The sequence below is a fragment of the Phymastichus coffea genome, unplaced genomic scaffold, assembly GCF_024137745.1.
Source record: "Phymastichus coffea isolate CEN01 unplaced genomic scaffold, Cenicafe_Pcof_1.1 PCOF00025, whole genome shotgun sequence".
In the NCBI taxonomy this organism is placed as follows: domain Eukaryota; kingdom Metazoa; phylum Arthropoda; class Insecta; order Hymenoptera; family Eulophidae; genus Phymastichus; species Phymastichus coffea.
The window spans coordinates 4,179,002-4,194,788 of record NW_026706836.1 but is presented as its reverse complement, the minus strand read 5'-3'; the positions used below and the strand labels follow the sequence as shown (position 1 = coordinate 4,194,788).

At 33.9% G+C, this 15,787-nt stretch overlaps 1 protein-coding gene across 1 annotated transcript in view; it reads left to right on the top strand.

The window, feature by feature from the left end:
- Window positions 1-15,787, top strand: part of LOC131675534 (troponin C, isoallergen Bla g 6.0101-like) — a 224,699-nt gene that overhangs the window by 103,538 nt on the left and 105,374 nt on the right. The window contains exon 2 of the mRNA XM_058954547.1: window positions 8,443-8,586. Within this exon, the coding sequence (XP_058810530.1) occupies window positions 8,451-8,586 (136 nt within the window). The 5' untranslated portion in view covers window positions 8,443-8,450. The remainder of the gene's footprint in view (window positions 1-8,442; window positions 8,587-15,787) is intronic.

Here is a 15,787-nt window from a genome sequence, read left to right as displayed (position 1 = left end):
TAGCATGATGGTAAGAATCTTGAGATCACCACAGATTAGCCAGTTGTGTTTCTTGTACTGTATTTTATTTAATACCAACTCAACATTTTTGTAATCTTCTTTCAGGGTAACCGAATGGGCCAGAGGTATTGCAGAATATTTATTAGTGTTATGTAATAATACAGCCTTCAGGCTTCGCTTAGAAGAATCCAGAAATAATCTCCATTCCTCAGATTTATAAACATCCTTCTTAAATTCGTTCATCAGATCCTTAACATTGTTGCAAAATACGAGATCATTCTCCGTAGAGAAATATTTTCTGAAGTCTTTTTCTCTATTCCGATAGTAAGAACATTTAGTACCTTTCGTCAGTAAATTTTTTTCCTTCAACCTCGAAGCAAGCAACTCTGCTCCCTCCTTTGATAAGCCTAACTCTCTAACTAGGTCATTAAGTTCTTTCTGATCAAATTCTCCTTTTATCTTTGTTTGTGATCCAGATGGCACATACTCGTCATTACTCTCGTCCGTTTCTTCTCTTTCACTCTCGGCCTCATCAGAACTAGAAATCTCTAATTCAGTAAGTGCAGAAGAAAGGTCACTTTCTACATCTGTATCTCTTTCTTCTGTTGGAGCTATAAACGGCTTGATTACACTAGACACACTCGCGTATACAATTTTGTGGACATTAGATGAGTTAAAACCTATAGTTTTTGTCATACAAAAATAACAATTCTTTACATTTTCTGGCTCACTCCAAACCATAGGTTTGACAAATTTTAATGGAGTTTTGTCCTTTTTGTACCGGCTAAACATCAGCCTACAGCTATTGCATATCAATTGTGGCAGCCAATCTTGCTCACCATCAGTGACTTTACAACCGAAACACTCATCGTATACTAGTTTCAAATCATCTGTGAATTTGCGAAGATCCGACTTTTTCAAAAAGTATTTGCCACACACATAGCAAAAGGAATTCACTTTTTGCTTACAACTATGAGAATTAGAGCGTATTCTTGTATTGTTGTACTCTACAGAGACCAAGTTTCCAACCACTGTAGAGCTGCAGTCGCATGATGACGACGATTGCGGACCTGCTTGCTCATCCTGACCAATCGCCGATACTGGGCATCCGAAACCCTGCATCGTACCTCTTCGTGTGCCAACCATGACGGCATCATGCCTTCACCCCAGGGTTTTGCCGGAAAACAAAAAGCCAAAAAAAAAGCCGTTTTCCGCCGTCACCACGTGGAGGTACCCTGGGTTGCGGCACACGATTATTTCGGGAGTGTGATCAAAAAAATAAGTAACGATCACAGCTAGATGTAAGATTTTCCATTTTCTCTGAATCTGTGGTCAAAATTTTCTTTTTTTAATGAAAAAATGTATATTTGACCTTGGGATGACCTTGATTTTGACCCTGAGGTATTAAGCGGTCTTTATATTTGGGTTCAGATGCTCAAAAAATATGTTAGAATGATAACTTGACTCGATTTCACTAATTGTCGAGGATTTGACCTTCAAACGACCTTCAATGCGGCCTGATGGAGACAAACGAACACCGCGGATTTGGATTCGGCGACCCTGAAAACATAACGACATGGTAGTTTGCCCCATGAAATTCCATTATCTTATTGTCATACGAATCCTCCATCCAACAAGATTAAGTGACCTTCACATGACCTTGAGGGTTATATTAAAAAAAATTGAATATGTATCTGGACGTAAAATTTCCCGCTCTTTCAGAATCTGCAGTCAAAAATTCATTTTTCCTAGAGTAAACAGCTTTGACCTTGAACTAACCTTCAAACTTACCTCATGGAGAAAAACAAATACCGGATTTAAACTCAGCGACCCCAAAAACTTAACAGACAGATGTCTTGTATTAGTTATTGCTGATTTCTGCAATGTGACCTTCAAATGCCCTTGAACCCGACGTGCTGAGGTTAAACGAATGCCAGATTCGGACTCAGCGCGCAAAAATACGTAGGAGTACATGGGTTTTGTCGATGGACATCCAAGTTCATTTTTTTTGTGGGCCTGTGTAATCCTTGCGTAGGTATACTACTTTGACAAAAAAAATTGTTCGGAGGCTCATTTTCTTCCTCAAGACCCATAGAACAAAGTCTTGGTTTTGGAAAAATGGTGGATTGAATTGCTTTCAAACAAAACCAATATATGGGTAATTCTAGGCTACTTCGATTGACTTGTAACCCTTAGGTTACGGATTTTTTTTTAATTTGGCACAATTGTTGTACACATAAAACTGAGATTTTTCCCAAATTTTGGAGACGATACATTAATTATATCAAAAGTTATTAACAATTAAAGAAAAATGATAAAAAATTTTCAAACAGCTATATTTTAAAAACTAATAAAGATATCGAAGTCGGATTTTTTTTAAAATACTTATAATGCCTTAAAATTTCGAAATAATTACAACAATAAACAATAAAATTTTTTTTTCGAAAGTTATTAACTTTTTGTTTAAACAATTGCTAATATCTCAAAAAGTATATTTTTTTTTTTTAAATTCTTGCTCCTACGTATTCCTGAGGATTTTTGCTATCGAAATCAATCATAAAATTCAAGGGCCCGACATATCGGAAAGCGTAGCCCTAATCAAAAGAAGACGCCTCTGCGTAAGGCTGCGGTAGCGCTCCAGCGGACTCACGGTCGAAAGGTACTTTAGCTTTAATCTAAAAAACTAATAAAGATACCGAATCGGAGTTTTCCCAAATTATTTATAATACCTTCAACTTTCGAAATAATTACAACAATAAACAATAAAAATTTTTTTTTGAAAGTTATTAACTTTTTGTTTAAACAATTGCTAACATCTCAAAAAGTATATTTTTTTTTTGAAAAATTCTTGCTCCTACGTATTCCTGAGGATTTTTGCTATCGAAATCAATCATAAAATTCAAGGGCCCGACATATCGGAAAGCGTAGCCCTAATCAAAAGAAGACGCCTCAGCGACCGGACACCGATTTGGTATCTTTATTAGTTTTTTAGATTAAAGCTAAGGTACCTTTCGACCGTGAGTCCGCTGGAGCGCTACCGCAGCCTTACGCCGAGGCGTCTTCTTTTGATTAGGGCTACGCTTTCCGATATGTCGGGCCCTTGAATTTTATGATTGATTTCGATAGCAAAAATCCTCAGGAATACGTAGGAGCAAGAATTTTTCAAAAAAAAAATATACTTTTTGAGATATTAGCAATTGTTTAAACAAAAAGTTAATAACTTTCGAAAAAAAATTTTTATTGTTTATTGTTGTAATTATTTCGAAAGTTCAAGGTATTATAAGTAATTTGGAAAAACTCCGATTCGGTATCTTTATTAGTTTTTTAGATTAAAGCTAAAGTACCTTTCGACCGTGAGTCCGCTGGAGCGCTACCGCAGCCTTACGCCGAGGCGTCTTCTTTTGATTAGGGCTACGCTTTCCGATATGTCGGGCCCTTGAATTTTATGATTGATTTCGATAGCAAAAATCCTCAGGAATACGTAGGAGCAAGAATTTTTAAAAAAAAAAATATACTTTTTGAGATATTAGCAATTGTTTAAACAAAAAGTTAATAACTTTCGAAAAAAAATTTTTATTGTTTATTGTTGTAATTATTTCGAAATTTTAAGGCATTATAAGTATTTTGAAAAAAATCCGACTTCGATATCTTTATTAGTTCTTAAAATATAGCTGTTTGAAAATTTTTTATCATTTTTCTTTAATTGTTAATAACTTTTGATATAATTAATGTATCGTCTCCAAAATTTGGGAAAAATCTCAGTTTTATGTGTACAACAATTGTGCCAAATTAAAAAAAAATCCGTAACCTAAGGGTTACAAGTCAATCGAAATAGCCTAGAATTATCCATATACAGAATTTAAAGATTAATTATATTGAAAAATAGTATTTTCTATGTAATTGCTTGATATCCTTTGATTTAGTTTGCTGTAAAAAATACCTGGAAAAAAATTGGGACCTAAGACTTTGTTCTATTGATTTGAAGGAAGAAAATGAGCCTTCAAGCAATTTTTTTGCTCAAAGTAGTAGAGGCATGAAACTTTTTGAAAATTGGTTTTAAAAAACCTTTAATCAGCAATAACTTGGGTTTGAAATGGTCTAAGAAATTCTGGAGGTGACCAAAATTCTTCTTTTTATATGTAGAATACATGTGTGAAGTTCAATAAAAGTTGATTGTCAGGAAAGACTTTTAGATTTCTGACTAGAAACCAAAGATGTTTGGTCGAATACATTATATTGGATATATTTGATATTTTCATGGTGGAGCATCGTATAAACATTAAAAATGATCAATTTAAACTGAATATATAGCTCAAGAAGTATATAGCGACAAGATTCTGATTCATAAATCAAATTAGTAAAACATAGTGCACATACTTTAAAATTATTTTTCTTCAGTGTTGAGTTTTTAAAAAAGGTGTATGAAACCTCCATGCAAAATAATCTAGCCCAGAGAGATTTCTCGAAAGTCTACGAAAAATGATTGTTGGTAATAATTGGTTGGCAAGACATTCCCAGCTATACCACCAGTAACTAGACATACGTAAGTATATGAAACAGTAGGTTACGGAGTCTATGTCAGAAGTAAAAATTCATTACTATACAATTCTCAATAATTCTACTTTGAATATTTATTTCGTTAATTTTAGCTTTAACACTAGCTGGTCCTCTTAATGATCTTCTTGTTCAACTTGATCATCTTATTATGACATATGCAGATGACACTTGATTTTGTAAGAATCAAAATGTTGATAACTTCTGTTTTTTTGGTACGCAGTAACAATGTGTCCATTGATTAGAATATATTTATAGCAAATAATAGAATAAAACTAACAGGAAGTTGTTATTATCTAGGGTGGAATTTTGACTTTAATATGAAGTGGAATATCAACATGTAAGGCTTAATAAAAAAATTGGATATTTTATTTTTGTTATAGCTCAACTAAAAGAACACCCGATTTGAAGTCTTACAAATACCAAAGAGTAGTGAAATTATAATAAACAAACAAAGATACATGGTTTCAGTTAATGTATTCAATAATTTACTGAATGAATATAAACGTATTAAAGGTAGAATACTATTAATAGAGAAGAAACTTGGAGTTTTTATTTACTGTAAAATAAATAAATATATTCCATCTTTTCTGTACATATTGATTTCAATGATAATTTCTTAATATGCTTCATAAACTTTATTGAAAAATAGTCACATAAATAATTAAAAACTACACACCTATGCTCAAATCCTGAATCTATTATTATTGTTATAGATTATTTTCTTCTTGAAAATAAATTCCACTGATTCACTGTATATTAAATAAAATGGATTTCATTACATAAAAGGAAACCTTCAGTTACAAAACATTTTTTTTTGCAAAGGCCGGTTGTTATTTGATTTGATGCAGGAAGTATGTACGTTTGACCTAGGTCTAAGGCTGTCAAGAGTTTGTTTAATAAATTCGACCGGTCCGTTTTTTCAGGTCGAGTCCGCATTCCACTTTCTTTCAGATCATGTTGTTATTACAAATTGATACATTTATACTGAATTACAGTACGTAAACACAGCAATCAAGAGTGAAATAATTTGTATATAAAATTATGAATATTAGAATCAATCATTCACTTTGGAATGTGTATAAAATAACGATACTAGTAAAAACTTCACATTCAATAGATGCAGCAGCTCAACTTGAAGGAATCTCCAGCTCCATAAGACATTTTATGTCTTGCGGGCCGAAATGCTCGGTCGATAACCCGCTAATTTCGGCCTCCCAAGACAGAAAAAATGCTGAACCAGATAGTATATCCGACTTCCATATGAATCCTGTACATTTTTGACCCCAGGTATTCGCCATCTTACCCGGAGACATCACAAGGCAAAATGCCTCATTGATATCAGAAATACAATTATTTGCAAAAAATAATCTCTACGCGTTTTCAAGACAAAGACTCCAAACTAAGGACCTACATTCAGTAACTCAATTTCAATCTACATTTAGATGGTATAAAGACATCATATATAACCGCAGTAACTATAGAATTGACAAAATATAGAAAAATGAATGATTTTCGATCGATGGAATTGAGTGAAACGTCGGAAACGTAGGAAAAATGATCGAAAAATGATTATTAATTTTTTTATCGATGTTCCACCACTTGAAAAAATCTGAAAAAATTTGAGTATATAGAGGAATATAAAATAAACAAAATAAGTTTTTTCAAGCTCGGAGTTATTTTTTGTTTTTTTTTTTTCAATTTTTAAAAATTAGAAACCGTTCTAAAAATTTGAATTTGGCGCCAAAAAATCTGGAAAAATTCTAGTATATAGATCTTTCTAAGACAAATTTTTTGCCGTTCAGCTGGTTCCGTTAGCTATTATAGAAGCCGAGTTATCTCAAAAAAACGGTTTGATCCTTTTTTGGACCTTCAGGGTGCCCCTGGCCACCTAGGGGTCTGAAAATTTGGTCAAAAGAGTTTCTAATCAAGCCCTACAAGATGCCATATTCCGCTTGGCTTAACCGTTGGGGGCAGTTTCGACCATCTTATCCGGCTAGGCCATTTTCAGTTGGCCTGTACATTTTTTTCAAATTGTCGTTGAACATTGTCCATAAGTCAGGCATGGGAGCAGCTTTGTCCTTTTCTGCGCAAGTGTGGCATGTATTAGCATCATCGAAGTGAATAATCAAACGAAATCTATAACCAATTGCTGCACGATAAATCGGATATCAGGTGATGTCACGGGCTGCCACGATCTACACAAATTCGTTTCCTTAGCATTACATTTGTTATAGACCTTCTTAGCTTTCTGATTAGTGTAACGTACAATCATATCAATCATTTCCACAGTTAATATTTTCTTAAATGTATCTACTATTGACAAAGTTTCTGTTGATTTATGTGGGCCGCTCTTTTGATGAACCTTATTATAACAAGGAGTTTGGCGGATGATAGGCACCGATTTCTCCCAACCAGTTTTATCCTTTGCTACATAATGATGTGCATTTTCGCTACCTGCTGCTTGATCCCCCGCTGACATAGTTGCAGCTGTATCCTCGGTATTGCTCTCATCAGTTTCACTGCTCTCTTCCTCCCTTCCAGAGGCCTCGCTATCAGTCGCTGCATCTGTGGTTGGCTCATCGGCTAGCGCGTCGCTTGGCAGCCAGTTTTCGTCATCGCTGTCTTCTTCAAGTCCGGAAGACTCCTTATCTTTCCCTAGCAGTTCATCTAGGTACTTTTTCTGCCTAGCACGAATCGTTTTAAATGTAAAAAAACAATTTCATTATTACAAACCGTTTATTATTACAATAGTGAGATTTAGAGGTTAGAGAGCGGAAAACCAATTTGAAAAGTTACAGAAATGATATATCAAAATAATGCTTACCTTTTGAATTAAGTAGAGGATAATTGCTCTTCCATAATGAAAAATTAATAATATTGTGAATAAACAATATTTTTCGATGCTAAATCAAACAAAATCGCCATTTACGCCAGCGTCGTGCCAGTTGAGCTCCAACGGTAAGCAGCTGCCTTTTCAAACTACGTCTTTCCCTTTCGAATAGACGCTTCCGACTGAGGTGCAGGTGCGTTTCTGCAGACTCGTATACTACTGTAGTATAGTAATGCTACTATACTATCATTCCAAAAACATTTAGCGCACCTACCGTCTGCTAAAGGCCAAAATTGACCTTAGCCCACCTGAGGAGCGCTCGAGGTCTCTGCTCCGATTTGTCTTTGCGATGTATAAGCCATGGTAAATGTCTTATAAATAACTCGAATACTTACCATGTATGTTTGTTTAATAAACTAAATCGATTTGAAATGATTCCATTCAAATCTGCGCTCAAAAACTTTAAAACTAGAGGTGGGCACTCGGGTACCCAGATGCGCATTAACTTCGACAAAGTTGGGTGCACACATAAGGGTTAAGTTATTCAAAGTCGAAAAAAAAAACATAAAATTCTGCCTATTAAAAAAAAGTTTCAATACGATTATTTTGATGTAATTGGAAGCCATTTGAAAATAATGCGAATTTTCATTTGTAAAGAAACACTTTTAGGGTTTCAACATTGCCATGGCACCACAGGGCTTGAAAAACGTTTTTGGAAAAAAGAAAAAACATGTGTCTTGTGATATTTGATGTAGATTATGACCTCGAAGTTTAAAAATAATCGAAGGTGTAATTTTTTTTGTTTGGTGAATCCATTTGGAATAGGCCATTAAATCAAATAATAGATCAAGAGTCAGATATTTTCATGTTCCACACTTCGTGTCTCTAAGTTTTCAAACTACTCTCATTGATAAATCTTATCTCGATTAAGTAGTAATACAACGGTATCTATTGACGTATTTATTTAGTATACTTCATATTCAGAGCAATTATTTTCTTTCTATAAATTCTTTCTATAATGTGTTATAAATAGTTTATAATTTATAATTTTTCAGAACTCAAAATGGCTTTTGATGCATTTGATCATGAAAAAAAAGGATGTATTGGAACAGATATGGTAGGTACAATACTTTCAATGTTAGGACATGAATTGAATGATGAAACATTGCGACAAATAATAGCTGAAGTCGATGTTGATGGTAAGAAAAATAACTTATAATGTATATTTTACAATTTAATTTCATAGAAGTCAATATTAGATATATATAAGAAGGCTAATGAGTTTCCGTATTGTATGAAATTGAATTTATAATAAAAAAATATTAAGTCAATCAAATCCTCAAGAAAAGGTTACTCTTCAGAAAACGTTATAAATTATTGTGACTTATTATTGGTGAGTCGGGGTTGTTTGAGACCCGAAGTTCTCACGAATTTAATATAATAGGCCAGGATATTCAAATGGATTTCCGTCAAGCAAACGAATAGCTTTGTCGTTTGCGTTAGGAATTTTCAAGTAACTGGATTAAGGAAATTTGCGTGTTTTGTATTATTATACTCGTACGCATTACCGATTAAAGTAATGCATCGGAGAACAATACTCTAGCTGCCTTCACTTTGGCCCAATAGAATAGGGTGTTTCAAGGTATTTCAGGCGATTTTCCTTGTTTAACGACGAAGTCAAATCGCACGTTAGCGGAGGTCGTCACGTCAACTCGCTAGGATGGCCAAAGTAAGAGTACACGACCAAGCTCGTCCGTTTTGAATATACTGTTTCCGCGTGCGATTCTTATTTACATTTTTCCCTAAGCCTATTATAAATCTGCGAACTAGGCCGGATCATTACTCTCTTAATTCTTTATTTGTATTACCGAGTTCGGTTATGTGTGTGTTACAACTGCCCCCCCCCCCAAAGACAATTGCAAGCGTAGATAGGAATTTTCTTTGCGCAAAAGAAAAAAAAAACAAGCGAACTCGAATAATATTTCTAATTATCTATACTATTTTCCGTGAATACATTAATATTAAATAATATATACAAACTATTCTACCGTATATTTCTTGCCTCCCTATTACAATGTTACATACTATACAAGGATTATAAAATGGATCGATATCAAAACAAATAAATTTGACTGTAAACTTTGAATTTCTCCTCGAAAGCCTGCTCAATCCATCTCATCATTTCCTGATATAAATAAGGGTTAGTTTCTGACTAACTCAGTTGATTTTTGGTAATCGAGATACCAGGATGCCGAAAGTTGAGCGAACCACTCAAATTACACCGTTCACCTCTACCCGAGATCTTGGGAAATAGGGGTCTTCTTGTGTGACTGCTGTAGTGCACGTAGAATCAGTTATAGTGAGAGGCTGTCCGTGTGTTGTTGATATATCAAAAATGACTTCTAATGTCCCGTTCCAGTCCGATTCTCTTAGATTTTATGAATCTGGAACTTATACTCAGACCAACTACATTTCACGGAATACGCAAACACCACAGGGTAAGAATTGGGCGTCCAAATATCGCAAACACAAGAAACATTCCGTAATAATGGATTCTCAACGATCTGTGAGATTCCACCCTTACGCACAAGCGAACATGGGCATGGCCTCGAACCGAGACGATCTCAATGATAACATTAAACTTATGTTATGGATGAAGAATGTCCATTTTCGCAATGTCCATCAAAATTTTGATTTCAATAAATCTCAATTATCAGTTTGCCTCAATTTACTTTGTCTTTTTTTAAACCTTGTATGCTAGTTCTTTTTATTCTTATATTACTTCATAATAGTTTAATTTTACGTACGAGCTTAGTTCTATCTATTAGTTTATTTTCACACTTCATTTTTTACAATTTTTTACAATTATTTCGCTCCTTATCAGTAAAGTATGGTTGGAGGTTTTTTGCGTGAAATTGTACTTTTTGTCGTCCCTCCTTGTCAGCTAAAATATATGTATCTATAAATAAATGTCAGTAAAATATATGTATCTTCTGAAATGTTTTTTTTATTACTAGTGGACCAGTATAAACTTCGAAGAATTTGTGTACTTGATTATCTTGCGCGCTTGATACATTTTCCATTTTCAACATTACTTTTTCATTTACGTTGTATAATTTATGTATTTTGTTGCTATTTTTTTCGATTTGCACGTTTGGTTAATAAGTTATGCATTTTTGTTTTTACCAAAAACAATTTTCATATGGTATTTGATCGACATTCTCTACCTTAATATATTTTTCCCATACTCTAGTCGGTTTTTTGTTAAAGTGCAATTCTATTGGTGTGTTTCCAGTCGTGTCATGGTATGTTTCGTTTATGATTAGACTGATTATATCTGTGTATCTCGCCCAGCTTTTATGCGCATCCTTCGCGTAATATCGTAAAAATCTGCTGATTTCTTTATAAATTCTTTTTACTATATCTGACTAAGAATGACGTATTGACGAGAAAATTAATTTAATACCTGAATTGGCCAATGTTTCTTTCCATCTTTTTGACGTAAATTGCGTACCACGATCAGACATAATTGCTAATGGTTTACCAAATTTTACTATATAATCTTTGAAAATTCTGTTAATTACTGCAATTGTATTTATTTTTATGATTTTGTATAACACTACATATTTTGAAAAGACATCAATTGTTGATAAAATGTATTTTACTCCGCCCGTCGATGTCCGTAATGGATCGTAAAAATCTATAGATAATATTTCATTCAGATTATTAGATAATATCGGTTGCATCAAATTATCGTATCGTATTGTTAAATATTTTGTCCGTTGACAACCTATGCATGATCTTAACAATTTTTTGATTCATTTGTGCAATTTCGGCCTGAAAAATGTTTCTTAAATCATTTTGTAAGTTTTAAATGGATCGATATACTCGTATGCCGTAAGTACATCCGTAATAAAATTTTCGAATATGATTTTTGGAATTACTATCTTGTTTCTCGAAAGTAGGTAAAGTAGGCAGGCCACAGATCAGGGGGGCCTCAGATCATGGAGGGGCCTCAAATCAGTGATCTGAAGTGCATGATCTATGAGATCAGCACTCTTAGGTCAGGCGCCCCCCTTTCTTCCTGAGATCTGCAGCACTCTTAGATCAGATGCCCCCGCCGCCGCCCCCTCTGTGCTCTGAGGCGTATGAGCTATCAGATCAGCACTGTTAGATAATGCGCAAGAGTCCCCCCCCCAGCACGCCCGTCCGTCATGTGAAATGCGTTTTAAATATTAAAATAAATTTATGTATTTAATTGAATTTAATTAATTTGATGCAATTAATTTACGTGCAATGCAAAGATTTAGTGAAAAAAATGAGCAGACACCACGGGGAATCAATCTCGCGTCCTACGGATCGATAGACCGTAGCGTCTAGCAAGTGAGCCACAGCTGCTTATTGCTCTTGGTATCTCTTATTGGATATATTAGGCACACACAACCTAAAAGCGACTGGACTACGGCGTCCCCCCACCGCGACTTCATCCGTATGTGTGCACGTGTTTTAAGATCGTGTATGTGTGTGTGCAACACATTGATACTTACTGCAAACCCGAAGGCCTGTGCTTGTTCAAGAGATAAACCATTACCGTGCTTGCCTGTCATGGTGAGTGCATTTTTATATATTATTAATTAAGTTATTATTAATTTATTATTATTAATTTATTATTATTTATTATTATTGATTATTATTTATTATTTATTCTTATTTTTAAGTATTATTATACAAATAAAAAAAAAATTATTAAAAACTTTGTCTAGTGTTTTTTCTTTTTCCCAATCAAATTTGCAGCAAAGTCAATAGGTAAGTATAAGGTAGGTATTTCTTAATTACCATTTCGTTGAAAGTTTGTCTTATTTTTATAAAAAAATTCTAATTATAAATACATAGCCACAAATTAAATTTTTTGAATAATCTTTACCAATTTTTATAGATTTAATTATATTATAGAATATGAATATTTATTAAAGATGATAGATATTAAAAATACAAAACATGCATAGTGACTAGTACTCTCTGAAAGAATGGCTACGGTTCAAGCGGCATAGCGTAGTCAAGCGAACGCATGAGGAGCGCGAGTTCGATTCCCCCCGTAGTATTGATATATATTTTTTTATTAATATTATAATTGTAATTAATGATAAATATTGTCTTATTTTTAAGAATTATTTATTTAAATATAATTAAATATTTGAATATAATTAAATATCCAAATATCTTTTTTCTGTTAAAGATTTATTCGATCGTTCTTCAAATGGAAGGGTATAAGGATATGACTATCGTGAAAGAATAAGTTGATATATAAAAAAATTTCAATTTATTTATTCATATAAAGAGTAAAACATCTTGTATGTAGATGGTTTAAAGTTTTTTATATCCTTCTGACTTTGATATATATTTGGTGTTGGTTGAATAATTTTCAGTGTATGATTTCCATTGCAAAGATGGTTGTTTTCTTATCATTAGCATTGGAACTTTTACTAATGTCGGGAAGACGTGTGTAAGGTACACTATTTTTCTGCCTAAAAATGATTACAACAAGCAAAGCACGTTATATTGATAGTTTAATCTTTAATGATCAACCACGAATAATTTTTTAAATACTTGTAGTGTCATCAAATTCTAATAATGGACTAAAGTGTTTACTAAAAATGTGTTGCCTTATATAGTCGATTATTTTGAATGGATAGAAAATTAGGGAAGTGGAAGAAGGGTAGGAAGCAGGTGGGGGTAATTTTTATCTACTTTATCTACTTTTCACGGTATAAAAATGGACTGAAACTCAGTGACAGTCGCATTTGACTATTCGCATCCAGCATGTTAGTATTAAAAAGAAGTGGTAAGAGCTTTATGTAACGCAACGTTTTCGTATGAAAAAGTGATATTCTGCAACGGTTATGAGCGAGAAAGTGATGGCCTACAGGTAACTATTTTTATTTGAAATTAATTTATATAGTTAATTTCTTTTCATCACATACATTTTTTTTTTCTAGATTTGAGCAAACGAGGCTGGATAGCTTCACTATTAAATGGTCTTGCGAGTATGTGCAACCAGCAGATCTTTTATTATTCAGGACAGATTGATCAGCGGGCTTTTATTATTCAGGACAGATTGATCAGGTACGCTGCTTTGAATGTGGCAAAGAAGTATGTAATTGGGAAGGAGATGACAATCCTATGACAGAACATCGACGATGGGGTGTTCTATGTCGTTTTATTCGTAATAAGGCTTGCGGTAATGTGCCAATCGGATCGAGCAATGTATCCATACTGCCACAAAAAGGTAGGGATGTTTGTAGAATTTATGAGCTCGAGTATCGTTTTGGGGCGTCAGGACAACCAGCGCTCGCAACGAGCAGCATAGCTACAGAAAATGAAAACAGCCCAACTGCAGCTAGCGCAAGTGCAGCAACAGCCAAGCCAACCGTAGCATCAGTAAATGAAATCACTAAGGTGCTTGATGATTTAAATTTATTAGAAAAAATGACGAATGCATCAGTTAGCATAGCAACTGTTTGTCAACAACTTATATGTAATTTCGAAAAGATTATTACTAAACACAATAAAGATGTGGAAGAAGTCATTAAAAAATCAGAACAAGATACAGCTGATATCTTACAATAGCTTGATTTTAATTATGCAAAATATGTTTGGATGCGAGAATTGGTGTAGTCTCTTTACCATACGAGCATGTTGTTTCATGCGGTGCATGTGCAGTAAAACTCAATCACTGTCAGATATGTCGCCAAGTAATTACGAGACGTTTTCATGCTCATTTTGTATAAATTTTTCTTAATAAAACATTTTTCATTTTAATTGTGCGTAACTTTTTTTTTAATATCAATCACTCAATTAATTTTCTCAAAAGGACTAATATTTCAAATTGTTTATACTAACATATTCATCTCGTGATTAAAATCATGTCGACAAGACTTTTTTAATAAATCAGTATTCATTTTGATTTTATTTTAAGTTATATAAACTCTAATACATAGAATAATAGGGTAATTATCAATGATAACTAATTGTATATTTGACGAGCAAGCATCCATTGGGTGATAGCAAGTGCGTTTTTGTAGGTACACGATGGATTTGAGCGACACCTGGTGTGGTTACTGCATGAAGAAAATGTTTGATTTGATAGTTTCTTGAGTGAAGTACAACCCAAATCTTCAACATTGATCAGAGTTGTTATTTAAAAAATAAAATAATATACATGTATATATGACCCTTTACGAGTATATCTGTGAGGAAGAATAAACTTACTTTGCATTGATCAGCAAAGACCTTAACCAATTTGCTTTTTTGTAGCCTTTAATAAAAATAGTAGCTCCAAAGAGAGTTTTTCTCATCATATATACTTTCATGGCATCATAGGCAATGCCATGATGCCATGAAAGTACTTGAGCAGCCAACGATATTCGGATTGATTTTTTTTCAATAATCAGCTCCACGGATTAGGTGGTTTGAATAGAAATATTGAAGGAGTTGCATATTCTTTTATAGAAACGATAGCGACATCTTTGAACACAAATTAATTCAGGGAAGTCTTGAAGCTTTGTACGTCTACCACAAACTCCATCTTGACTGATTAAACATTAAACACTTTAATCAGCGCCTTTTATATACGGCATGCAATCACTCATTCCCCCACAATTTTTTTTTACGAATAAAATTTCTTTCTCCGTTAAAATAATATTTCTTGATCACCCTTCTCCCAAACCCACCCCATTTTTTTTTTATTTTTCAACATAATCTCCTTGAAGGTTGATACATTTTATTAAACGGGCTTCCATTTTATTTAAGCTATCAGAAAAATATGATTTCTAAAAGCCCTCAAAATAGGCATTTGTTTCGGCGATGACTTCTTCATTCGACGTGAATCGTTGTCCGGCAAGCCGTTTTTTGAGGTTAGGAAATAAGAAAAAGTCACTTGGACCCAAATCAGGCGAATATGGTGGATGGTCAATTAATTCGAACATTAAATAGTTAATTTTTGCCATCGAAACTGCACACGTGTAACTTGAGCATTGTCTTGAAGAAAGAGGCATTTTTTTCTGTTCAAGTCAGGACGTTTTTCTCTGATTTTTTCTTTCAGCTAACTTAATAATGACGCATAATATTATCCAGCCATCGTCTGGCCCTTTTCCAAGTAGTGGATGTACATGATTCCATACACATCCCAGAAAACCGTGGCCGTAATCTTGCCAGCTGATTTTACTGTATTTGCCTTCTTTGGGGCTGGTTTTCCTGCCGTAATCCATTTGTTACGGCGTAAATCATACTCGTGGCGCTTGTTCAATCTTGACGGTGAGTAGTTATGCACACGTTAGATGGCGACATGTGGGGCTTCCGGCTATCTCGACGATAAGCGAAGCACGTGCATGCAACCGCCAA